Raw genomic sequence first — 26347 nt, 5'->3', positions numbered from 1 at the left:
TATTTTTTTAAAGGTATCCTACCCACAACTGTATTGGGTCAGATTCATGCCCCAGACAATGATGACTGGGACCACAAGACGTATCACTTTGAAGGGAAAGCACCCAGGTAAATGTCAAGTTCTTATGTTTTTGAAAATAGCTCTTTCTTAATGAGAGAGTCAAGTATCAGAAATGGGTAGCTGTTCTGAAAACTAATGCAGTATAGCTTCACAGAACACGTGGGCTGCATTCACACATCATACTAAATCAGGGTTGCCAACATGGTGGCTGATACCTCTGAGCGCGCGCGCACACACACACACACACACGCTACCCCCTTTGTCTTAAGGTGCTAAGAGTGGTTTCCTTTTTCTACCTGAAGAACAACATAGAGCTGAAGAAGGAAGTTGCAGGAGTGGACTCTCTTTCCCACTTCCTCTTTCAGTTCTATGTGTTTTCAGGGCTCGCATGGATTCTGCTGAATCTGACTTTTACCCAGCTCTTAGAAATGTGAGGTGTATGCACACTTTATTTCTGGGTTTTGTTTTGTTTTAAAGGTAGGCTGCTAAGGTAGGGGGTAACCAGAGGCATAGTGCCCACTTGCCCAAAAATCTAATTGTGCCTGTAGACCTAAACATTTTGGCAACCCTTGCACTGTGCTATAGTTTAGTGTGATGTGCATAAAGTGAAAGGGTGGACATAGGAAAACATTTTCGGCTATCATTACTAAGACTATTGAGGAGATTTCTAAATATAAATTGCTGGGCCCTATGCTTTACTTATGGGGCAATTTTCACAAGATAATGTAACCTACCTATTAAAAAAATAATACTATGTGTACCCCAGACTTCAAACTGTGAGAGATTTCAGGGGTGCAAGTATGTTCCACAGGTTTGGTTTCTTTAGAAGGAAAGTCATAATAATAATAATAATAATAATAATAATAATAATAATAATAATAAATTTTATTTATATCCCGCCCTCCCCAGCCAAAGCTGGGCTCAGGGCGGCTAACAACAATCAAGACATGATTGTTGTGTTTTTGATGTGTGTTTTTGCAGTGCACTAATATGCAAATTTCATACTTCAAGGTGATTTGGGAAGGGCAGGAGTCCCCAAAAGGTGGCGTGCCACTGCCCAGAAGCAGAGGCACTGCCACTCACTGAGACGTGGGGGGTGGGGAGCAGTGAAGTGGTTGACGCTGTGCAGACACATCAGCAGGAATGCTGGATTGGCTTTTCCACTGGGCCCACAGAGCACAGGTTGCTTAGTTCATTTCCCTCCAGGAGGGCAGTAATTTCGCTGCCAGGGGGTCAAGTGCGTGAGTAACACCCATTCCCACTTACTGCTCCTGGACAAATTTATTTTAAGGATCAACAGGCGAGCATAACCAATTATGCTGGGGAGCAGAACTTAGAGGGTAAGTTCACATGAAATGCAACGAGCCAACACAGCAATGAAAATCAAGCAGATGATGTGAATGCATGCATTTGTTGCTATTTCATTTAACAAAATTTATACACCACTTGAGTCAACAGAGAGCTCTAGCCACAATTTGATGGGGTGATACCATGAATGGTTTCTTCCTCTCAGGTATTTTATCCTGAATGACAATTCTGGCTTACTAAGTATCAAAGAAGGAACTCCTTCAGGAACCTATGACATAAGAGTGAAAGTTACAGATGGCATCTGGCCTGATGTGGTCTCCACTGTAAGGGTGGTTGTGAAAGAAATCAAGGACGAAGCTGCCCACAATGCAGGATCTATCCGAATAAGAGGTAAATGATGAGTTGTAAGCATCTTCTGGAGATCAGTTAACATTGTTGAGACTCCTGAATGCCCACCAAGGCCTGCGGCTGAGTCACTAAGGACTCATGACCAGGGCTATCAAAGGTTGCAATGTAACAGGTTCATGAGGGTATCATTGTTCTCTTGGTGAAAGGTTGTTGACCCAGGGCCCAGAAGAGTGATATTCTAGGACCGGGGTGGGGAACCTTTTCTGGCTGGAGCGCCTAGTCTTTATCAACCCCACCTCTGGCGGGCCAATGTTGACAAGGCGGGCTGGACCTCTGGACCACATGACATTATAGGGGCATCTAGTGATGCTTTCCCTTGAAACCTTGTTTGTCAAGACTTTAAGGTGAACCATTTGGCTTTCCTGGGATGTTTACAAAGGGGTTTCAGTTAAATCCCCCTTTATGCTTCTCTTTCAAACCTCCACATGTGTTTAAGGGAGAAGCGTGCGGACGGGGAATTGAAGGCTTTATTTACTACCTTCCTCCCCCACCCTGGTCGCTGCCATCTTGTGAAAAGGGAGAGGAAAAGAGCCTGCAGTTTGAAGTGCAGGTCCCCCCTCTAACTTTGCGCAGCAGCAGAAGAGAGGGCATCTGCAAAGCTGCTGCTCTCTGAAGGGGTGTCCCTCTCCTGTAAACATTGCTGCAGTGATGTTTAAAGAGCAAAGAAGGCTGCTTCAGGGAGCAGTTTTACAAACCCATTCAAACAAACTGGAGTGGAGCAGCTGTCGTAAAGCCTTTGCAAAAGCCTCTTTGAAGTAGCTAATGCAGGCATGTTGCTTCAAAGGACGCTTTTGCATCCCTGGTATAGAAGACAGAAAGTGATTGCTCACTGTCAGCAACCTTCCCTGGTTGGATTCCAGCACAAGCTAACTCAAATGGCCCCCAGTATCAGTAGGAGGAGAGGGGTCTGCACCCTCAAATGCTGCCATGACTAGTGTTGGGGAAAACTGTCAATTATGATTTCTGTCAAGTTCCCATTTTTTCCATTCTCATTTCCAAATTGGTCTGCCACTCCTTTTAAACAAAACTTTCTTACCAAAAGTGACCAGCATTTTAGGGTACATTTTTCTGTACCTCTGTTTGTATGCAATTTTGCCTAAACTGCAAAGCAGTTTACCTAATAATAGTGCATTTTAATGCAAACATTACCCTGTTTATGCATTTTTGTATACATCACTTGGCTAGAAAGTGGCATTGCAAAATTCAAAGAAGTGTGAATTTCAAACGACGGCTGTGTTTCAGGTCGTGAGTTTTTTTCTGTGCATGCGAAATTTGGCATGTCCGCCTTTACATATGAACTGAATCAAGTATCTCCCCCATACCTAGTCATGGCATCCCCCAAAGCCAGGATTTCAGGTCAGTTTAATAGCCCAAGGTTTCCTGCAACTTGTCTTGCCCCTTGGTAGAGGCCACAGGTAACCATGGAATACCAAGATGTTGGTAAAGTAGTATGTGTTTAAAAAAATTAAGGTTTAGGTGTGAGATTGGATAAATTTTCAAGGGATGAATTCCTATGAACTTTCTGGAAGTGGTCTTGCCTTTTAGAGAGGAGATGCCTGAAGGTTTTTATTTCACTGTTGCTTCAGTGTCAGGCTTGGAAATTTGATTGTGTATATATATATATATTTGCAGATATCACTGCAGAGGATTTTATATATCAGTCATCTGAGAGTGAAAGTAAGTACAATCAGATGAAGAAGCTTTTTTCAGAAATCATACCGGCCCAACTCGAAAATGTCCACATCTTCAGTGTCTTGAACAGCCCAGGCAAAACACAAGGAGTAGATGTATGGTTTGCAATTCATGGATCACCCTATTACAAAGCAGAAAAACTTAACGGAAATGTCGCTGTGTCCAAAGCACGGGTAAGTGGTGTTTGTTTGTCATTCCCTCTCTCTCCCCACCCCCAACTTGCAATTCTAGGCAACATTTTTAATGAAGTCTCTACAGAACCTATCTGATGGAATCTTTGTGGATTTCCTTCTAAATTTTATTCCAGATTTTGAGAGTGCAATTTTGCATGGGAAACACACGGCAGCTACTTCATGATCAAACAGGTTTGAAGATAGTCTTTCCCACAAAGAACTCCACTCTGCAGGGGGAGTGGACCTGTTGAGATGGCCCGCCTGTGGGGACTGGTGGAATCTGATGGTTTCCTAAACACCTGGTGGTGTGCAGGCAAAAAAAAAAGACTGTGGGGGAGGGGCAGCTGGAGCACAGTTAGTGTAAATCCCAGTCTGAACCTGAGGGTATATAGTCATACCCTGGAAGTCGAATGGAATCCGTTCCGGAAGTCCGTTCGGCTTCCAAAACGTTCGGAAACCAAGGTGCAGCTTCCGATTGGCTGCAGGAAGCTCCTTCAGCCAATCAGAAGCTGCAGAACCCACGTTGGAAGTTCGGGTTCCAAAGAACGTTCGCAAACTGGAACACTCACTTCCGGGTTTGCAGTGTTCAGGAGGCAAAAGGTTCAAGTCGCAAGGCGTTCGACTTCCAAGGTATGACTGTATTGCCGTTCTTACCGTAGGGCGATGATGGCAGGAAAAGCCATCCAGCAAAACTTTTCCAGGTGGTGAGTGGACTCTTGCCATGTGGCCAAGAGAGCGTTGTTCTTACGTCCTCATCAGCCTGCTGTAACAATTTTACAGATTTCTAAATGCAATAAGAAATAAAAAATTCCTGAGGAACAAAATGGCTCAGAGTCACACAGAGCTGGACATCACAGTTATAGCTTGCCCAGTAAACGGGCAGTTTTAGTTATTGGAACCTAAGGGTGTGGGGAAGCTGCTTGGAGAAGTGAGGCCATTCACCTGCCCCCTTGACCCTTTCTCGCCTTGGCTTCTTAGAGCTGGCTGAAGGAGACTTGACAGGGTGGGTCCAGTGGGTTATTGGAGGAGAGCTGATGGTAGTTATTGTCCAAAACATCTGGAGGGTACCAGGGTTGCTGAAAGCTGCACTAGTTTAAGACTAAACTGAACATTGGGTTTAGTCTAATTCAGTCCAGACTTTTTAAGAACAAGTACTTTGCTGGGCACTGCTTGCTATGAGACAACTGCAGCAGAGCCCAAAAGGTATCAATTGTGAAGGCTTCACAGAGTCTTCAAAGAGGTGTTTTTAGTCTAGTTCTCTTGTGCGTTTGTGGTTCCTTAAAAAAAAAAAGGCTGACAACTAGATCTAACCCACAACAGCTGGAAACCATCCTGAATATCAGCATTGCACAAGTTGGCATAGACGAGTGCGCAACTGAAAACTGCTCTCATAGCGCCGGATGCACCAGCAAAAATGAATTCAGTGCTCTTCCCACGATTACTTCTTCTGGAAATGTTTTGCTGGCCTCCATTACAGTACTGAGCAGTGCCCAGTGTACTTGCGAAGCTCGGGAGAGAAAGCACCATTCTTGTTCCTCCTACCGGATCAATCCATGCTTTAATGGTGGCACCTGTACAGACACAGACCTGGGCTACAGGTTAGTAGATTGGCTCATGATTGAGTTGTGTTGTTGTTAAAAAGTGCCAACCTTTATAACAGGGGTGGGGAAGTGGATCATGGTAGAGCTCCAGATTCGAAAGTAGCCAACCCTCTGCAGACCTCTTTTGACAGGCGGGTGGGGCCACTCAGCTGCCAATCACTTGACATCAAATAAAGCCATGCAATTTGAACGGCTGCAAAGAAAGAATGGACTCCCCCTCCTTCCGTTGCAGCCACAGCTTGAAGGTATGCTTCACGAACTTCCCGCTCCTGACATCAAGTGTGGAAAATATGGGTGCAGTTGACACAAAATGACCTGGTGACCCGCCCTTAGAGACCGGACAAGTCTCAGAGGCTTTATAGTGAAGAAATGTTCAAGGCGGATTACAAAAATTCCAACTAAAAGCACAGTAAAGGAAATACCATTCGCAGATTATATACTCGAGTCACCTTATATGTTAATAACCAATTCTAATGTAGCTGAAACAACACCACCTGCACACAAGAGGGAAGTATCTTGAAGCTTGGGAGAATCCCAGGTTTTGCAGAATTATACATCTTTGACCCCAGACATGTTTCTGGAATGGCTTCATGGCTGTCATATTTTTCCAAGACACAAGATGGCAATGTTGGGCTTTGAAGTTAAATCTCTATGTTTTCAAGCTTAAGGATAGCTCCTCTTGCCTCCCCTGATCAACTCTTTCCTACAACCAATGAATAGAAGTGGACCCATTATATTTGAAAGGAAATTATTCCCCCGCAAAAAATGTTTTGGGTTTTTGTCTCCTTTCTCCTCCTGAAACATTGTCTGCCATCTCTTGAGTACCTCTCACTGTACAGTGAGCTTTCCCATTTCGTTATTTATGGGTGTCCATTAGGCCCTTTAGATACAACCGAGTATCTACCCTTATACTAAAGAATTTAGAAGAATTTTGTTTTGTTAGCGATTTTGTGTGTGTCTGTAGAAGATGTATACCACCTTCCCTCTGAGGAACTCAGGGCAGTGTGCATAGTCCCCCCCAATCCCCCCTTTTTAATCCACACACTGAGGTAGATAATTCTGAGAAATAACAGCTATTTCAGGGTCATCCATTGAGCTTAATGGCTGAGGAGAATTCTTCCCTGCCCTCATCTGACACCATAACGCAAGGTGGGGAACCTGTGGCCCTCTAAATGTCGCTGGACTACAACTCCCATCACCCCTGGTCATTAGCCAAGCCACCCATTTTAGAGGCCCTCACGTCCTCCTGCTGGAGTGAGTTACATAGTTTAACTATGCATTGTGTGAAGAAACTCCACCTGTACGTCTCTACTACTAACAATAATCTTGAAAAAAAGGGGGGGTTGTTGCCTGCCCTTCACCAGAAGATCTCAAAGTGGGTTAAGTAATGTACAAATAAAACACTAAAATCAGTTTAAACAACTAACTATTAGGAAGAATAAGGTAAGTCCTAGAAACCATTCTTCAGGTGGCAAAGGGTACCTACTACGCTCTCTGACTTGCAATGTGTGCCTGCCTAGGGGTAGAGAGAGAGAGACAGGAATAATCACATTGGTTTATTTCTGCAGCTGCAAGTGCCCCATGGCTTTCCATGGGCCTGAATGCCAGCAGACACAGCACACCTTCCGAGGACACGGATATGCCTGGTTCCCGACCCTCAAGCCTTGCTTTCAGAGCCGTATCTCGCTGGATTTCATTACCGAAGCAGCCAATGGACTTCTGCTTTACAACGGGCCCATGACACGCCTGAAGCCAGGGGAAGCAGAGGATTTCATTGCCCTAGGTGAAAAATTTCTGTTTCTCTCCCCTCCCCCTCCTTTGTGTGTATGAGAGAGAGACCCAACGCTTCTGAACTACTGGATCATAAAGCAGGGGTTGGGAACCACCACCACCCCCAGCATTCCCTCAGGGCCGCATGCTAGTGATGGGTAGGGCCAGAGGCAAAAAGGGTAAGAGCAGTGGAAGTGATTCCAAAGGCCTCTGAACTATGACAGTACAGACACTGAGGGCCTTCTGGTGGTTCCCTCACTGTGAGAAGTGAAGTTTAAAAGGAACAAGGCAGAGGCCCTTCTTGGTAGTGGCACCCGCCCTGTGGAGCACCCTCCCACCAGATGTCAAGGAGATAAACAACCACACAACTTTCTGAAGGCAGCCCTGCATAGGGAAGTTTTTAATGTTTGATATTTGTTTGCCGTGTTTTATTCTGTTGGAAGCTGCCTAGAATGGCTGGGACAACCCAGTCAGTTGGGCGGGATATAAATAATAAGCTTATTATTATTATTATTTCTCATTTTGCTCTGTACACCTAAGGTATATTCCTCTTCCAACTGTATTTATACTGGAATCATAGAATTGGAAGAGATCACAAGGGTTATCTAGTCCAAGCCCCTGCAGTGCAGCAATCTTTTGCCCAACGTGGGGCTCAAACTCATGACATGTGAGATTAAGAGTCTCATTCTCTACCAACTGAGCTATCCCAGCTGAGGGTATGCAAAGCCAGGAGCGGCTTGACTGGTGGTGTGCAGCCACAGGAATAGCCTCCCTGCAGTAGCATCGCTGCTACTTCTAGGTAGGGCGAGGCAGCAGCAAGGTCAGGGCTGCACGGATGCACTGGTGGAGGCAACTGAGCAGTCCTGCTGGTGCATCCTCTAAGTCGCATCCTCTGCCCCCCACTCCTGGTAAGCGACAGTGACGCTTCTCCTTGGGAGGCTGTTGCTGTGGCCAACTCTTCTTCCACTGGGCAAGCTCCTCCTGCATGAAGGTAATGTGAGTCCTTGTAGTCTTAGATCAGGCATGCCCAAACTCAGCCCTCCAGATGTTTTTGGGACTACAATTTCCATCATCCCTGACCACTGGTCCTGTAAGCTAGGGATGATGGGAGTTGTAGTCCCAAAACATCTGGAGGGCCGAGTTTGGGGATGCCTGTCTTAGATGGTACAAAAGAAGTACATGTCAACAAGGATCAAGCGAAATACAGAATCATAATTCTCAAGGAAGAAAACCACCCAATATGATTTTCTCTTTCATTAAACAGAGCTCTCGGAGGGCGTTCCATTGCTAACTTTGAGCCATGGCTCGGGGGCACTGCTTCTGCAGCTGTCGGAGAAAGTCAACGTCGCTGATCGGCGCTGGCATAACATAAACATAATCAGCGATGGAAAGGCAAGTGTAAAGTTTACCCCAAAAGGACTCTGGAAGTTTTTGAGCTAACACACCCAATCTTTATTTGAGCATAGCATATTTTTTTTAATGTTAGTTTATCCTGGATGGAAGTGACATTTGTAGAGTAACTAAGGGAGGAAATTAGATTTGTGATTAGATGCTACATGGGTAGATGCATTTCCCCCCCCCAGGTGGAATAATTTGGTTGGGGAATTGGCACAAGGGGCAGGGAAGAGGACTCTCCAGTGCTCCGGCTCCAATCTGAGTCAACATAAATATCTTTTCCACTTTAGAAAGTACAGCTGATCTTGGACCACTGCGTAAATGTCTCTATTATGAACAGTGTCGGTGCCCTGCAGGGAGTGTCGAGGGCTGATAAATCTGCCTGTAAAGTTTCTTCTGAGACTCCAGGAAGTGAGAGGTAAAATACTGGAAGTATAAGCTTTGACTGGTAGATCAATCAACTTGAGTTTAGGTTGGTTAATTGATGTAGGCCAATTTGAATCGGTAGGGCCGTGGGCTAAGTCAGCAAATTTCATTACGCCGCAAGACATGCGGGTTAGTGACTTGTTTAAAGATAACCTTTGATTCTTTAGGCCACTTCAGACATCATACCGTTCAGTTGTCAACAACCTGCCTTCTGTCTTGGATTTTTAATTTAGCTACCGTTCCAAGGATCCTTTAGGGGGAGCCATGTGCTTTAAATGCATGGTGTGTACACAGCCATAGTCTGAATCCATGGAGAGCTGCTGCCTGTCAGTGTTGGCAGCTAGATGAACCAGTAGTCTGACTCAGTATAGGGCATCTTCCTGTGTTCCCTTCCTCAAAGGCCAGCGGTTATCCTTATCTAGGTTGGCTGTAGGTTTATTAGAACTGTGAGGTGTGTTTTGCTTTTTTGCTTTCTACCTTTCTAATTCTCTTGCTGTTGGTAGATTTCTCAACGTTCACCAGCCTCTCCAGCTGGGTGGAGTGAAGAAGGCCCAGCCCTACCATACATCACAAAAGCATTTCAGAGGGTTTGTTGGCTGCATCCGGAATGTTGTCCTCGATAGCCAGGTAAGACCATCAAGGCATCACACAGTCTTCCCCAGCTCCCTGCCAGCCCTTTCTACCTGCAGCTGCTTACCGCCATTCTTCTTGCTTATCTATTTTTCTATAGGTATACAATTTAGAGCATCCTGCAGAGTCCTTGAACAGTGCACCAGGCTGCTCTCTGACTGACGGGCTGTGCCAGAAAGCTGGTGTGTCTTCCTGTGGCACCCATGGCAAATGCATTGGCGACTGGGGCTCTTTTAACTGTGACTGTTTCACCGGCTACACAGGAGCAAGATGTGACAAAGGTTCGGTTTGCATTGTGCGGGGAAACTTAGTAATCCCAAGGAAAAGACTCTGGCAACAAGGCAGTGGTCTCAACATGCAGTAGAGTTGGTTTCGGTTTTGATTTTAATGAGATGGATTTGTTAGTTTTTCCGTTAGGAGTGCATTTTGCACCATGCTCCCACCCTTAATTTTGTGTATTTTTTACTTAAGCGCTGCATAATCTATTCTGCTTCCATAACAAGGAATAGGGACTTTCAGTAAATGGAGCGTGGAGGTGCTGAGGACTAGATACATTTTTGTCCCTAACCAAAATAAAATGCATGCTAATATTCTTAGTCACATTTATTGACATTTATTTATGTGTTTATGCCTGCCAGCTTAATAGAACACCTTCCTGCAGCAATGTAGTTGGCTGTGGTCCACAAAACCTTGTGCCCTAATAAAGACTCTTTGATTTTAATAAAATACAAATTCATACTAGACACTTAGGAAGTAAAAGGGAGTTGGGAAAGTCCAAATTATTACACAGTATGACTTTCATCTGTCCTTTCACATTTAGCTCTTCCAGAATGGACTTTTGGAAAGGATAGTTGGATTCACTATGAACTGAAAACGCTGTTTAATGCATACCACACACGTGTCCAACTTGCAGTACGCACAAGGATGTCCTTCTGCACCCTTCTCAGTATGGCATCTTCGGATGGAAGCGGATACATTAGAGTGGAGGTAAACAATTAATCCACTGTTTTCCCACGAACACTTTTATTTTATTTTATTTTAAAAAACCAACCAACCAACGATTACAGGAGCAGAAAATAAAATTAAGTAAAAGTAAATGTCACATCATACATTGATGTTAAGGAAAAGACAAACCAGATTTCCCTCATCAGTGCAGGTAGAGAATAATTTGCATCAGTTCCAAAAGTGCAAGAAATAAAGCATAAAAACAATCTGGGTCTTTTGACCCATTGGAGACCTTTAAATTGTGGGTAATCCTCTCCAAAATGGATATTTCTATAACAACGTGTTAACTATAAGGCCTTCACTGTTTTCTTCCTTTCATAGAATCATCAAATCATAGAGTTGGAAGGGACTCTGAGGATCATCTATTCCAGCCCCCTGCAATGCAGGAATATGCAGTTGTCCCTTACGGGGATTGAACCTGAAACCTTGGCTTCAGTCATCACCATGCTCTAACCAGCTGAGCTGTCCAGCTGCCTTTGTGCTATTGAGATTCTGGCTACAGCCAGCATCCATCTTTCAAGCACAAACTGCATACATGACCATCCCAGATACTTAAAGAAAGTTGTTTTTACATATTCCATAATTCTACAGCTGTTTTCTCCTGTGACTATGTTAGACACCACAATAATTATTTTTCTTTTCATTCCCCAGTTAAAGGGGTTTCCAGTTAAAAAGCTGCATTTTCTGAAAAGTTTCTTTAATCTTATAAAAACTTAATTGGAGCAGAGCACTTTTCCCACTGCAAAGAACAACAGTTTGCTCCCATTAAACACTCAGATCTTTAAGTATGCTGTATGCGTCTTCCATAAAATTATTTATCAATACCATGCTTCTCATGTCTCCATGCAGGTAATTGGTGGACATTTTGGTGTGAGCTTCAATTTGGGAGACAAAGACCACACGCTTCAGTTAAGCTCTGTGCACATAGACAACGGTCAGTGGGTTGAACTAGCCTTACAGCGGTATCACAATGAATTTTATTTGCGTATCAATGATGGTGGAGGCGATCATGAGACTTCGGCCATTCTGGGATCAAGCGGACAGTTTGAAATGAATTTGGCAAGCATTGTGCTCGGAAACCGCCTTGCTAACGGTTCAGAAAGCGATTTCCAAGGTAGGTGGTGTGTCTGATGGACTTGGAAAATTTGAAAACCAGTAAAAATTGCTCATGTCCTTTGTAGAACCACTAAGGATGTGCAGCTCACAACTTCCTCCAGAGGGTAGCAGCACTGGGCATTTCCCAGGGCCCCAAGACCAGAAATGGGCCCACTCATCTAACAGTACTACCAGTTCTGCTTTGTACAGCGTATCTAAGAAGATCAGGGGCAGCTTATGAGAATTTGCACCACCCACTTCTTCCATGTTTGGGGCCCCCACTGAAAATGCCATGCCATCCTAGGATAACTCCTAGGAAGCCATTCATTTAAAAAATATTTATCATCATCATCATCATTTCTCCCCGTAACTGTGGCTTCTTCCATGTTGTATCAATGGAATGCAATTGTAACAGGTAATAGGTGTTGTGCTTTTACTGCTTGTTCAATAGCAATGGAATAACCTTTCAAGATGGTGCATTGGAAAGTGGTTCTGATTGTCTCCGCCCAATTCTCTGTTATGGGACAGCTTTGCCTGTGCTGTACTTGGCAAGACTAGCAGTTTCCTGCATCGCTGCACCAGCATGATGCTCCTGACTTGAGTGACATCCAGGGTTCACTTAACCTTGGTGCAATGCACTTTCACCACTTCTGATATCGCACTACACTCCCGTTATAGGAGGACCATTTACAACGAAGCTCACTTAAGCCTCTTTTCCTTCTGGTGCCCCCTGCAGGCTGTATGAGGGACGTCCGCCTGAATGGCCAGCCTCTTCTTGTGGATGGCAAAAGCACTGAATACAGCTTCATTGTGGAGCAGCAGGGCATCACCATAGGTTGCCATTCCAGCTCTTGCAGCAGCCAGCCCTGTTACAGCCCTTTCCACTGCGTAGACCTTTGGAGGAAGTATGAGTGCAGGTATATATGCCCTGGTCTTGCTTTGTTCTCTTTTCCTTTTGAATTCTTTTTTCTTTTGTAAAATCAACTGGTTGGCCACGGTGAGAACAGAATGCCAGCCTAGGTGGCCCATTGGGCTGATCCACCAAGGCTCTTCTCTCATATCCGTGGAAGGAAACAAGCCAGCAGTAACCCTACCATATGTAGCACCAGAACATAAATGTCCCTTGTTCAGTCTTTTTGCTGCAACACCAGCGTGCATGAGCTCCAGCAGACAGACAAGAAAGGAACCTCGCCACCTGCACCCAGAGAGCTTTGCATTTTTGCTTTAGTTGGGAGCTGGGACTAGCTTACTTTCTGGGACATCATCTGTTCCCGAGAACATTTCCTGGCGTCGTTCCAGATTTTGTGATAACTGCTCTAACTCGTCTGTAGAGGGCATCAACATTGATGCAGGAGCAGGCAAGCACTGGCTTAAGGGGGCTGGAGAGCATTGCACCACTTTTGAAAAACCACTCTGTTCCCACCCCTTGCTTATAGAGGGGCACCAAGTAGTCCAGGGTCATTATTGGCCTGCACACATCACCAAGGGACCACAGGAAGTGTTGCTTCTGGTCCATCATTTCAGGAGCACAGCCACACAAGATAGGTGCTCCTCCCAGGCGATCTGTTTAATCTGCATCAATCCTGGTTTGCTTGCACAAAGCTTACGCTGTGTCTGGCCTTCGTTGAGCATTCATTCCGATTCATTTACTTGTCAGTTCTGTAACAATGAACAGTCACACTGCTTTGCTTGTGGAGTGTTAACACATTTCCCTGTTAACCCCACAACTTTCAGTGCATTTTCCCCATCAGAGTCCATTTGCCGTTCCTATTAATTGGGGTTGTTGCACTAGGGCATGGGTAGGCAAACTAAGGCCTGGAGGCCAGATCCAGCCCAATTGCCTTCTAAATCCGGCCCGCGTGAAGCATGCGGCTTCATGTTTTATCTCTTTTATGAAAACGGTGGGTTTCTCTTCATCCAGGTGCCCAGCTGGCAAAGTGGAAGTGATGGATAATCTCACGGGCCTGAAACAGTGCACATCGTCGCCCTGCGGGCACTGGAACTGCAGGAACGGAGGGACCTGTGTGGCCCAGTCCCGAGACAAGTACGTCTGCCAGTGCCCTGAAGGTTATAAAGGGAAATGGTGCGAAGTCGGCCCCGTGAAAGCAGGAAGACCCGTGGGGCTCAGCTCTGGTTCCATCTTGGCTATCAGCATGTGCCTGCTTGTTTTTCTAGGTAGGAAAGTTTCACCTCTCTTGTGCTACATCTTAATACTGTATTGAAATGAGGACGCTTAGCAACGCCTCTGCCTTCCTGTACTGCTTTAACAACTGTTAGTAAAAGATACTCCATGGAGATCTGGCTACATTCTTCCTTCGTTTCCCTCGCCCCAGTTCTTCCCATCTCCCCATCTATGTCTTCAGTAGTTCTTGGTCAAGATTGGCACACGTGCTAGACAAAACGGAAGCTTATCTACATTGTTTTGAATATATATGGCAGGCCTAGTCCCACTGCTCCTCTGTGCACCCCGTAAAATTCCCTGCCCTGGTGCTCAGATCAGCATTGGGCAACTGGGTCCAAGACCTGGCATTTACATTTCCCACAGGACCTCAGATTGCTGCTGTGTTGGGCTCTGTGGGCAACCACTGTAGGGAAAGAAAGGGCCACTGGGTGTGATTCTACTCCCCTGCTGTGTGCACTTGGATAACAGCTGAGCAGTCTTGCTAAAGCTGGTTGTGTACCCAGGGCTCCCCTTCTGTGTTCAGTGGAGCTCCACAGATGCATGGAGCTTGGCAGTGGGAGATCCTCACTTGAACCTCCAAGGCTGCCTCCCTGCATTTAACCCTGTGCTTAGGACTTTGAAAACCGAAATGCAAAACTGGGCTCAGCTTTGAATGAATTGTTAACTCGGGAAGGATAAAAATGAGCCCGAGGATCATGTGCATTGCCTGGAGGAAAGGCAGGAAATAAAGCAAAATAAAAGACTCCTTCAAATAAAGAGTCTGCTTGGATGGCGATATTTCTGCTGATATAAGCACAAGCTATTTACCCATGTTTTTGCAGCCCCTTCGCTTCTTTAGAAGTGGGAGGAGCAAGGCTGGATCAGAGCCTATCTGCCAAGCATCCTGCTTTCCACAGCAGCTAGCCAGATGCCTGTGGAAAGTACACAAGATGAGGGCAATTGCTCTCTCCCACTGTTGTTCCCCAATGACTAGTACACAGAGACATGCAGAGTCTCACCCTGGAAGTAATATATAGCTATAGCAACTATTACCGGTAACTATTGAACAAGCCAAGATATATTAAACCAGATTCAAACTGTGATTTAACATCCTGACTTGTTCTGAAGCTGGCACCAATAGTTTCATGATTTAGATGAAATGGGAAACTCTGGTTATTTACAGACTTCGTCATTTCATCGTGGTTTGCAGCAAGGGGAGAGGAAGGAAGGGGCTGCAGGCATGAGTAAAAGGCTCAAGCACCTCAGCTTAAGTCAAGATACGAGCATACAAATGCGGCCACTGTGTACATGTCTCAGAAAAGTAATGACTCAATTTATAATACCACTTTAATCTTCATTAAAACAGTGTTTTACTTACTTTGGGTATCTTATTTACTCAGGATTGGTGAAAGGCCAGAGACTGGCCAAAATGCCCTCTATTTAAATGTCCTAGTGGATTCCTGTAGGTAAGTAAAATACCCTTTTAATGAAGCTTGATGTTAAGATATAGATGATTCATTACACTCCTGAAAAATGTACTTTTGTTTAATTGACCCTTAAATTAAAACACAGAATTTCCTCCATACAAATATAAACCTTAAATGCTTTGCTTTTCTTCTTTATGAATTGTATACAGCTATGCTCTGCAGGTTGAAGGCTGCTCATAACCAATGTTTCTTTTTTCTTTCTTTTTCCTTCCTCAGGTTTATTAGTTTCCTATACTGTGTGGAGTCAGTGGGGGAGATCAAGGTTTCGGAAAGGAGGAATTTACCACATCCCTGAGGAACACGAAAGCTGGGAAGATGTTAGAGAAAACATCTTCAATTATAATGAGGAGGGTGGAGGGGAGCATGACCTGGTATGGTTTTGCATGACCTGGTATGGCATCACAACAGCATTTTAAATTCCTTAATAGGCCAGATTCAAATATGCATCAGAGAAATAAAAAAGAAGTAAAATAAACATTTTGAAGGCATGATTGCGAACTGTTTTGTCAGGGGGAAAAGTTTGGTAAATGAAATACTTAACCATAGCTAAAGCATAATGCTGTCCATGTTTACTCAAAAGTAAGCCCCACTGTGTTCAGTGGGGATTACTCCCTAGTGTGCAGGTTTAGGACTGCATAAAATTAATATTTATTTATTGCTTTCAAGTTTTGTTTACAAAGCAGTTTACAATATGAATAAGGGTGGGGTGTTGGGGGGAGAGATGAAGAAAAGAAGAGTGAATATAGGGGGAAAGATAAACAGGGGTAAAAGACATACCCCCCCCCAAAAAAAATTACTCTCCAGACAAGAATTATCATTGCAAAGAATATTTGTGCTTCCAGTTTTTTTTAATTAGTGTTTATTACTGTTTTGGTGTCACAAAACAAATCTTAGTTACATTCTTACAAAACTGGAAGAGATTAGAAATTACAGTTGCATAATGCAGCCACTGCCAACCTGTATGCAGCTTACCTGACCAGGTACTGAAGTCCATCCTTTATAAGCCTCTTGCTGCGAGGTTCCAAATGGAACAGTTTAATTGACTAGCAAAGCATGGGCTGTGGGTTTGATGCAGGAAGTATGCCATGAAAGTTTAAAAAAACAAAACTGGGAGGCTGGGAATGGGTGGGTCAGTGAGGAAATGTCACAACCACTTCCAGAATTGTAATGGGAAAGAGATGTTGCCTTTGTGATATGACCCTCTTTGCCCTTGATTTTATCCCTGATGCCTATCCCTCAAATATTCTCATTGATTAAAAAAAAACCAGGCCCTGACTTCTTAGCATCCTGGACCACATTCACCTGCCCAGACGTATTTGTCTGAGGTAAACATTTGAGTTCCCATAGACCTCCCTTATGTTTCACGTCTCTCCCCTTTTTGTCATTGTCACTTTCCTTTAGGGTGGTTCACATGAACCCCTCCACATGGAAGGGATCATCATAGGGCCTTAACCTGTCACTGCCACATTCCCCTGAAGTTTTCATGTTCAGTTGAAATTGGAAGGAGTTCTACCTGTGTACATCTGTATGTGGGTACAACTCTTCCTGATGCCACTGAACACACGGATGTTACAGCGTGTGGTGGTAGTAACGCACAACTGTGCTAGCCCACACAGACCCTCCATGTCGTCCTTTACTGCATGGAGGCATTTATGTGAATTCCCCTTTGAGTACTCCAGGGCTGGCTCAGGGGATGATGAGGTGTGCTTCTGAGGAGGCTTCAAGATGGGTGAAGGGCCCATCATCCCACCATTCTCCTTTTGTATGGAGCCCTCCCCCTCCCAGTGGCAGCACGAGAGGATTCTCAGTTTGCGTGACCTGCTTCTTCCAGGTTAAGAGGGCCAGGGTTGCCTTGTCTGAGCGCCCCCCAAAATCCAAGAGCCGGGTCTGGAGTACTCGCAAATTTTATTGGTCGCCACATTTAAAAGAAGAGATAAAACTGAATACAGTACTTTCAGCTGAGGCTAAACCAACTCTGAGTACAAAAGGTACTTGACACTGTCTCTCCTGTCTTGTGTTTAATATTAATTAGCATTAACTGGCGTTGTGCATTTTAACTGTGTTGTTTCTCTGGAATCAGCCAGAGGTCTTGCTCTAGGACTGACGTTTTGCCAAAATGTTCTCTGAAAGCTTTTTCATATAATAAAAATTTCTTAGAGCTTGATCTTCATGTGGGGAAAACTATATACACTATAAATTAAGAAGTCTGGCATGAGTGGTTCTCCCCAACCATCAACACATGAAGTTTGAGTGTATGTTCATTGGCTAGTAAGTCTGTGGACCTACAGAAGGGAGGCAGAAATCTTTAAGAAATTTTGTATGACCTGACCTTGATTGCATGTAGAAGTGTGTATTTGGTGGGTGGGGCTAGTGGTTAATATGTGAAGCACTGCCACTTATTTGACTGAGTTTTGGAGAATCAGTGTGATTCAGTAGATAAAGCAGCCTTTCCCAAACCAGTTCTTTCCTGATGTTTTGGACCACAAGTCCCATCACTTGTGACCACCAGCCATGCTGGCTGGGGCTGATGGGAGTTGGAGCCCAACCGCTTCTGGAGGCCACCATATTGGGGAAGGCTCAAATGAAGAGATGGACTTGTAAAACACCCAATGCAAAGTCCTCCTTCCTCTACCGTGGTCTGAATGTGGCCTTGAGCAAGTCCACCATCTCACTACCATGGTCACCATCTGTCAAACAGGACAAATAGTGACTGACCTCCCAGGGCACTGGGATAGAAAAAAGAATAAAGACTTGAAAGTGATGAAAAGTGTGATAAAATAATTAAAGGTAGTAATTTTATTTACTTAATGTTTCCTTTCCATTTCCTCCCCAGAGTGCTTATAATATAGATGCATTGAAGCAACCTCTACAAAGTATACCTCATCTTTCCTCAGGAAACACTGCTTCACTCCTCAGATCACATTCTGGACCACAAAGAAACCCACTTGTGAATCACGCATGCCTGAAAGAATGTTCTTCTTTGGTCCCAGACCTCAAATATTATGTGTCTCAAATACAACAGGATGCAGACAAAGATTTGCAGAGCCTTCCAGCTGATACTGTGCAAGTTTATTGCCGAGAGTGCCAACACTCTTTGAGTGGAAGCTTGCATTCCTTGGACCTCTCCAGCATAGAGGAAGATCTAAATTATAATTACCTCCAAGAATGGGGACCAAAGTTTGTAAGGTTAAAAGAGCTCTATGAACTTCCAACTGAACAGTTGTAAAATGTGGGAGACAGGAAACTAGCCCATTGCTGTGTGATGGATCCTACTCCTAGGAGAGCACACTTCAAAAACATTTTAGTATTTTATTTAACAATCCAATTTTGGTTCTATTTATTCATGCTGGTTATTTGGGAACAGTAGTGTGGTTGATCTCCTCACCTTCCCTTAAATTATCTGTATACAATATTTTAGTGTCTGTTGTACAAATAACGTTAGAGGGATATTTGTTGTGAAGCTTTGAAATGCTTTGAAATGAAGGAATTCTGTAGCACTGAAGAGTAGCCTTTAAAGTACCTGTAACGTGTGAATCATTAGTAGTAATCTAGATGTGCGAGTAAATTTCTGCCATATTGTATTATTTAATCCTCTTAATGCTAAATGTTTTGTGTAGATATTGTAAAATACATTTGTTTACTTGTCCCTCTCTTTTTGTACTTGGGCGTCAATAAAATCTTCACTCATTTTTCTAAATAAGGGGAAGAAAATAACAGTTGGACGGCAGCAGGAACCACAAATAAAATGTAGAATTAGTATAGAATTAACCTACAGCTCCCCATGGGCATATGGGAAGCACTTATTCGGGTGGTGGGTCTGATGCTGTTGGGCTTGCCTGTGCCAAAGGGCATTGTTCCTTCTAGAGCCTCCCCCCCCCCCAATAAGTTTGGATGCTAATTAGGTTGATTCCCATGTGAGAGCCAGAAGGAAGCAGAAGGGGTGTGTATGTGACTAACCCAGATTCTTGCAGAGATATGGAGTGCTGGGGAATGGCCAGCTGGTAAGAACGTACAAGCCATAACTTCTTTGGCGATCACTCATGGCCGAGTATGATTGTCTTCCATGAACACAATCTTAACAGTGAATTCATAAGTGACTGTGGAGGCCAATTCTGGTTCCACACGTCCTTCCACAGTGGGGACATTGGTTTCTGACCAGGAAGTGATCACGGTGAGGCTTTGCCAAATGTGACTTTCTCTTAGCTCTTTTCTCCTTTTCACTCTTGAGTTTATGCTTTTTCTAAGTCCGTGACACCTTTGGTAAAGGCTGTTCTCCGATTGGAGCGCTTGCAGGCCAGTGTTTCCCAATTATCAGTGTTTATACCACATTTTTATAAGATTTGCCTTGAGAGAGTCCTCAAACCTCTTTTGCTGACCACCAGCATTACACTTTTCATTTTTAAGTTTGGAATAGAGTAGTTTCCATTGACACATACAGAGGATGCTTGATGGGTGGGAATATGGTATTGAGCTCACCTGTTGTGCTGAGCAGTTCACTTGGAGGAAAGAGGGAAAATTAGAAAAAGGCTGCAGGTACCTGGGTCAGAGAGAGCAGATGGCGAACCACTATTACCAGGGTCCTGGGGAAGTGTGGTGGGCAATAAATGAGGGAGTGGACGTTTGTAAACTCTGCTCAGCCTCTCGCCCACCTGTCGGTGCTGTTGCTCAACGTCAGCTCAGCCCACTACTGTATAAAAATCCGCGATTGGATAGTGGATGACACAGCTGATCCGTATATTTGCAATCAGGCGGTGTAGAAATGATAAGACAAATCCTTGCAACTTCTCTCAAGGGAGCGGAGCAGCGGCCTGAACCTCGCGCCAAGATAATGCGCAGGATTCCAGAGTCTTAAACACACACGCGCATAAGTGCTCCAGCTCCCCCCAGGATTAACAACCCATGAAACCTTTTCACCCGCCGCACAGCTGCCCTGGGAGAAGCTCTACCGGTTGAATTTCTGCTGCTCGTCGCGCACGTCCGCGCTCCGTGGTCCTCCTGGGCGGAATCCAGCGCGAGCGAGCAAGCAAACCGAAGGCACTATGCTTAGGCGAGCGGCCACGGAGGCGGAGCCAGCCGGAAAGCGACGAATCGCTTTCCGAGCCCGGCCGGCCGCCGCTTCTCGATTGGCCGGAATCCAACAATCGGGGCGGAGCAAAAACCCGGCCGGCTGGCTTTCCGTCCCTCCCCTTTCCCCGAGGCAGGGCGGGCAGGATAAGAGCAAGCGGCACAGGCGGCGGCCATTTTGGTTGGTGGAGGTAAGAGGAGGAGGCGGAGGCGTTTGCCTGTAAAGGGTCAGAGGCAAAGGTAGGAGGGCGAAGGGGCTGCCGCGTCGCTGGGCTCCAGTGGTGTGGGGCGGAGGGGGTGCTCTGAAGGGATGGGATGTTTAAATAGGTGGGGTGCGGTCTTGCAAAATAAAAGGGATGCAAGGGAGGAGGCGGCGCTGTAGTATGTGGTGCCGCAGGACCCGCAGTGTGTCGCTTTGCACCGCTGCCGTGGCCCCTCCAAAACGGGGTCTGGATGCAGGAATGGTTTGCCTCCGGCGTATGTGAGATGCAATCAATGCAACAGGGTGGTAGCCAACACACACCTGAAAGGTGACGCTTCTATGCAAAGCTCACTGTTTGCAACATTTGCAACGTTTCTACGCGTATCCGTGTCAGCTGATAATAACAGCTCTAGTGCACATGGGGAAGACAGCTCCGGTGCACAAAAGCAAAGGCCTCAATGAAATCCTTTTTTTAAAAAAATAGTCACTTCATGTATGTTTTTTAATGAGGGACTCTCTGTTGGTTTTCATGTAAGGATGCAGATGAAATGGAAATGGAGCCTAATGAGAAGCGTATCATGTTGTGAACCGCCCCTGAGATCTGTGGATGTTGGGCTCAGACCAATCAATCAATCATTAAATAGCTATTCGTTTGTTTTGCATTTTATTTATTTTGCATTTATTTTGATGGTTCTGGAGTGTATTGCTTTGGTGCAAGGTTTTACAAACAAGAGATCCGTTCCTGCTCACCCCGGATCCCCATTTGTTGTGTTTGTGTTGTGGATCTCAGTGAGGATTAGATACTCTGCAGTCGTAGGAATATATTGGATTGTATGGAGCAGCCACGTTCTGTTATGATGTTGCTTTTAAATCTGGTGCAGCTGCTGGCCCAGCAAATGCTTGAAGAAAGAGAAAGAAACTGCAGAGAGGAAGATGAGTGCAGAAGCTGCTGACCGGGAGGCCGTCACTTCAAGTCGACCTTGCACACCTCCCCAAACATCCTGGTTTGAGTTTTTGCTAGAGGAGTCTCTGCTGGACAAACATCTGAAAAAAGTTTCGCCTGGTTAGTAATATCAAAAAATCTACAGAGAACAAGAGAGCTTGACTGTGTTGTTTCTGCTGGAATGGTTAGGATTCTCCTTAGTTCTATGTATAGGAATTCTTTTGTTGTGAGCTAAATTTGTTACTTGTCATTTGAATGTGGCTGTACAGTTAAGCTGCTTAAATCCCATTGAAATCAATGGCATTTTAGCTTAAGGGAATGTCACATATTATGAATGTGTGCTCGTGTTTAGCAAAAATGTATAAAAGGTATCGTATTGAATAGAAATAGGGCAAACATTTGCAAGCACATATCATAAACATAGCCACGATTGGTTACAGTGTTCATTTGGTGGTAGACCTGAGTTTGTGTCTGTGTGATGTGTGAAAGGGCCATAAATGCAGGGTTGTAATCTTCATCAATATTAAATAATCAGACAAGTTTGTTTTCTCTAAATAAAAAAATCATGGCTGTGTGTTCATCCTGGAAAGAATGCTGTTTGCTTTGTATTGGTTACCTCTTTTTCTCTAGTATTTTCATCCAGATCAAACTTTTCCAAACCTGTCTTTTCTGCCCAGTAGATCCCTCACCTGTTCAGCTAATCGTTCAGTTTTTGGAGCAGGCTTCCAAACCTTTGGTGAATGAGCAGAATCAGGTCCAGCCTCCACCTGATAACAAGAGAAACCGCATTTTAAAATTGCTTGCTCTGAAAGTTGCAGCACATTTAAAGTGGAATTTGGATGTACTGGAGAAAAGGTATCAGTGGACGTCTTGGTTCATGTTGTTAACATATAATCAATGGGGAACTTGCAGCTCTTGGGAGTTGTAGTCCAGAAACATCTTATTATCCCCCACCATTTTGCACCATTTTACTGTCTTGGGCTGATGGGAGTTGTAGTCCAACATCATCTGGAGGGTCCCAGGGTTTAGACAGCATTCATTTTTTTAAAAAAAATTACATCTGTTGTGCGTGTTCTCTCTGTTTTTTATTGTGTTTGTTGTCTTAGAGGAGCACATGCCAATACAAATGTATGCTTTAAAAAGTACCTACAATGCTATGTTAATAATTATTAATCATGATTCAGCAAGCCTGCTGAAAGTAAATAAGTCTGGTCAGCGCCTGTATGGGAGAACAGTGGTACCTTGGGTTACAGACGCTTCAGGTTACAGACTCCGCTAAACCAGAAACAATACCTTGGGTTAAGAACTTTGCTTCAGGATGAGAACAGAAATCGCGTGGCGGCAGGTCCCATTAGCTAAAATGGTACCTCAGGATAAGAACAGTATCAGGTTAAGAACGGACCTCCAGAACGAATTAAGTTCTTAACCCGAGGTACCACTGTTTTGCTTTAAGGAAGTTTTGTAACGAAGTACCATTCTGTAACTTTAGCAATCCTTGGTCTTTTATTCAGCTTATCGGTTCCTGTATTGAACATGCTGCTGAATGAACTGCTGTGCATTAGTAAGGTTCCTCCAGGAACTAAGCATGTAGATGTGGACCTTGCCAGTTTACCTCCAACCACAGCAATGGCGATACTACTCTACAATAGATGGTGAGAATGTCATTGTTTGAGTGTCATTGATGTAATTCAAATATGGAGACAAAGTGTTAAGATTAAATTAATCTTGATTATATTGCTTAAACTAAACTGGTCTAATTCGATAGTCCTATGACAAAAATGTTGTATGCACATTGGTTTGCAGTTTTCTTTGAGATTTAAACCAGCAGTTGTAATAAATCATTATTTTCAATGTGTACGTAGATCGCTAACTATAACATTATTTTGTAACTTACATAAAAGATCAAGGAAAATTATAGGGATATACTGTCAAGTTATTGAATTGGAGGAGAGGTTGACCACAATCCCATTTTAAATATGGTGTAGAGTCTTAGATCTGTTTGTTGCCATTTTTCATGGGCATATGCAGTCATTGATAAAGTTTCACATAGTTTTCCTTGTAAAATAGCTTTTTGATACATAGGAGCCATGCAAGAAAAAAGTTGGCAACTTCATGTGCAATACTATACATGATATTTTTTTGAATCAGATAGGCTGTTGGTGCTTTTTGATAACTTGTGACTGTGACTCTGTCACACTTTGAGTGCTGTTTTAATGTAGCACAAACTTTTGTTTGAAGCTGAAATAATGGATACAGCAGATATTTATTTATTTATACATACATACATACATACATACCCTGCCCTCCCCGGCCAGAGCCGGGCTCAGGGCGGCTAACACCAGTAAAATTACAGTAAAAACATATTGGGGGGGGGGAAACAATTTAGAAATCAGTTTTGTTTCCATGACTGAACTCTATGCTTATCACTTAACTTTCTTTTAATAGGGCTATTAGGACCATAGTCAAAAGCAGTTTTCCTGTCAAACAAGTGAAACCTGGTCCACCTCAGTTAAATGTGTAAGTTTGTGCATTTGTTTCAGACCCTTACAAGCAATATATTAATCAACTTAACTCTAATTTTAGCAAGACACAGAAATGGTTTAACATCATGGATCATTACAATAAATATTGTTCAGCCATTAAGTATTATTGTTGGTTACACGGTCAATTGAAACTTTACTGTATTTTTTTAAAAAAATGGTGTGTGCGTGTGCGTGCTGGTAAACCTTTTTTTTAAAAAAAAAGAACCCTGCCACTGAATTCATTGTAGCTGAGAATAGGTTCTGGTCCTATTAGAGCAAATTATATTCAGAAAAGCTTTGTAAAATGCCTAAAATTTAAAAACTGAATCAATTCTCTATTACTGAAGCGTTGTTGGAGAAATTTAAAATTTGTAAACCAAAAAAAAAACTTGTTTTTTTAAATTCAAAAGATGTAAGCTGTTTTGGAAATCTAAATATAGGGGCATCCATTTAATATTGCTTTGAATGGTACGCTCATTGTTGCTTTTGCCTTTTTTATTTAGAATGAATCAGATTCAGCAAGAAAAGGAAGTAACAGAAAATATCCTGAAAGTAGTAAGTGCCTTTTTCTTTGCTAGATGTGAATGTGAGTGGATTGAGTTATTTAAATAAAAAATGTGGAACTTTGGATCAATGTACTGAATTTAAATCCTTCCTGGATAAATATGGCCCCTGGTAATTTTCTTTTCTTTTCAATTGTTTATTTGCCATAGCATATATTCCAAACATTCTCATGCTCATAAAAACCATAGAGTAACACATCATGTGCTCCAATCTCATTAAAAGGAAGGAATACATTAAGATGTGAGTGAAAATTAAGATATGAGTGTATTAACGCAGCACCTCCTCTTGCTTTATTGGAGACACTGGCTATAAATTTTTGCCCAACCCATGACTGTGTAAATAACTGCTTTAAGAGTTCCTTGCAAGAATACTATGTGTGGGTCCATTTTGTATAAATATGTTGCCATTCTGGCATGTTTTACCACATTTCTCAGTCTCTTCACATTTAAAGTAATTACCGTATTTTTTGCTCTATAAGACTCACTTTTTCCCTCCTAAAAAGTAAGGGGAAATGTGTGTGTGTCTTATGGAGCGAATGCAGGCTGTGCAGCTATCCCAGAAGCCGGAACAGCAAGAGGGATTGCTGCTTTCGCTGCGCAGCGATCCCTCTTGCTGTTCTGGCTTCTGGGATTCAGAATATTTTTTTTCTTGTTTTCCTCCTCCAAAAACTAGGTGCGTCTTGTGGTCTGGTGCGTCTTATAGAGCGAAAAATACGGTATGTTGGTGTCAGTACTCTTTCTGAAAGATGGTTATTAATTACCCTGCCCCCCATTAAGTTGTTCTGTAAAGTTATTATCATTGTGGCAGATAGCAGCGAGCGACTGCCGTCGCTGTGCAGGCGATGTCAGCAAAGCAGGTTCTTGAACACTAGTTTCTAAGATTTCCTGTGCTAAGGATCTACAGTTCAGAGTCCCTGATCCACGCCGCTATTAAGTGTCCTGTATACAGTCATACCTCGGGGTACAGACGCTTCAGGTTGTGTTTTTTTGGGTTATGGACCGCCAAAACCAGGAAGTACCGGAATGGGTTACTTCTGGGTTTCGGCGGCTGCGCATGTGCAGAAGTGCTAAATCGCGCTTTGCGCATGCGCAGAAGTGCCAAATCGCAACCCACGCAGGCGCAGACACGCCACTGTGGGTTGTGAAGGCTGCGGGTTGCGAACGTGCATCCCACACTGATCACGTTCGCAACCTGAGCATCCACTGTACTATACGCGGTTGCTGCATCTTCTGTTCAGGCAGATGTGCTGTTACGTCCGCTGCTAAGTCCTTCACCCAAGTTTCTGGGTGAATCAATGCAGCAAAATGAGGAACTCCAACAAGCAGTGATGCTACTGCCTTATGTGGTGAACCCAATTCCTGATCCTCTAGCTCCCTCATTGAGAGCCAGGCAGGTGTTGTGACCATATCTGCCTCACTGTAACGTTTTTCCCCCACCGAATCAGAGATGTTGCTTGCCGAAGGGGACTGGAGTGTGCTTGTGTTGTTTCGTATTTTGATGAATAGTTCCTTGTGTGGGTGGTATTGAGGATAATGGGTGTTTGTGAAGACTCCTTGGATTGAAAATTGATTGGGTATGTTGTAGGAATTTTGAACTCTGCAGAAATCTTTAAAAGACTGGATTTCAAAAGTTCAAGCCTTCTGATAATCCCTTGTTGCTCTTCCATTGGGAGATCTTTAAAAGAGCATTTCACATTCTCCTCCTGGTTGCAGTTGTCTTTGGTTAAATCTTCTGATTCCAGGCAGTTGATCAGATCCTCGGGGGGGGGGGGTTGCTTTGGCTATTTTGAATTCTCCTTATTGGTGTCCTGTTGTTGTGATGGCCAGCTGCTTTAGGGTTAT

At 43.9% G+C, this 26347-nt stretch overlaps 2 protein-coding genes across 18 annotated transcripts in view; both read left to right on the top strand.

The window, feature by feature from the left end:
• Positions 1 to 18857, top strand: part of LOC310681788 (neural-cadherin-like) — a 50831-nt gene extending 31974 nt beyond the window's left edge. Inside the window, exons 19-35 of one of the 10 annotated variants that reach the window (XR_014513622.1) lie at positions 14 to 107; positions 1574 to 1758; positions 3409 to 3641; positions 4962 to 5239; positions 6811 to 7025; positions 8277 to 8408; positions 8702 to 8825; positions 8916 to 8962; positions 9337 to 9460; positions 9564 to 9744; positions 10284 to 10450; positions 11318 to 11582; positions 12300 to 12480; positions 13485 to 13738; positions 15125 to 15190; positions 15428 to 15582; positions 18045 to 18857. Coding sequence is in view for 5 of the 10 variants with exons in the window: in XM_083449746.1 (XP_083305872.1) it covers positions 14 to 107; positions 1574 to 1758; positions 3409 to 3641; positions 4962 to 5239; positions 6811 to 7025; positions 8277 to 8408; positions 8702 to 8825; positions 9337 to 9460; positions 9564 to 9744; positions 10284 to 10450; positions 11318 to 11582; positions 12300 to 12480; positions 13485 to 13738; positions 15428 to 15582; positions 18045 to 18437 (2981 nt within the window). In the remaining 5 variants the exon portion in view is untranslated. Of the gene's footprint in view, positions 1 to 13; positions 108 to 1573; positions 1759 to 3408; positions 3642 to 4961; positions 5240 to 6810; positions 7026 to 8276; positions 8409 to 8701; positions 8826 to 8915; positions 8963 to 9336; positions 9461 to 9563; positions 9745 to 10283; positions 10451 to 11317; positions 11583 to 12299; positions 12481 to 13484; positions 13739 to 15124; positions 15191 to 15427; positions 15603 to 17042; positions 17200 to 18044 lie in introns of all 10 variants that reach the window. The other 9 variants (XR_014513621.1, XR_014513623.1, XR_014513624.1 and 6 more) reach the window with 9 other exon arrangements.
• A 1329-nt stretch (positions 18858 to 20186) lies between these two features.
• Positions 20187 to 26347, top strand: part of INTS8 (integrator complex subunit 8) — a 28705-nt gene continuing 22544 nt past the window's right edge. For 2 of the 8 annotated variants that reach the window (XR_014514100.1, XM_083451758.1), the window contains exons 1-6: positions 20187 to 20466; positions 21359 to 21540; positions 22101 to 22275; positions 22932 to 23072; positions 23866 to 23937; positions 24446 to 24497. Coding sequence is in view for 6 of the 8 variants with exons in the window: in XM_083451758.1 (XP_083307884.1) it covers positions 21411 to 21540; positions 22101 to 22275; positions 22932 to 23072; positions 23866 to 23937; positions 24446 to 24497 (570 nt within the window). In the remaining 2 variants the exon portion in view is untranslated. Of the gene's footprint in view, positions 20516 to 20552; positions 20806 to 21358; positions 21541 to 22097; positions 22276 to 22931; positions 23073 to 23865; positions 23938 to 24445; positions 24498 to 26347 lie in introns of those variants that run through there. The other 6 variants (XR_014514101.1, XM_083451757.1, XM_083451755.1 and 3 more) reach the window with 5 other exon arrangements.

This window comes from Podarcis tiliguerta (genome assembly GCF_965153285.1).
Source record: "Podarcis tiliguerta genome assembly, chromosome: 7".
NCBI classification, from domain to species: Eukaryota; Metazoa; Chordata; class Lepidosauria; order Squamata; family Lacertidae; genus Podarcis; species Podarcis tiliguerta.
This window is presented reverse-complemented; position numbering and strand designations above follow the sequence as displayed.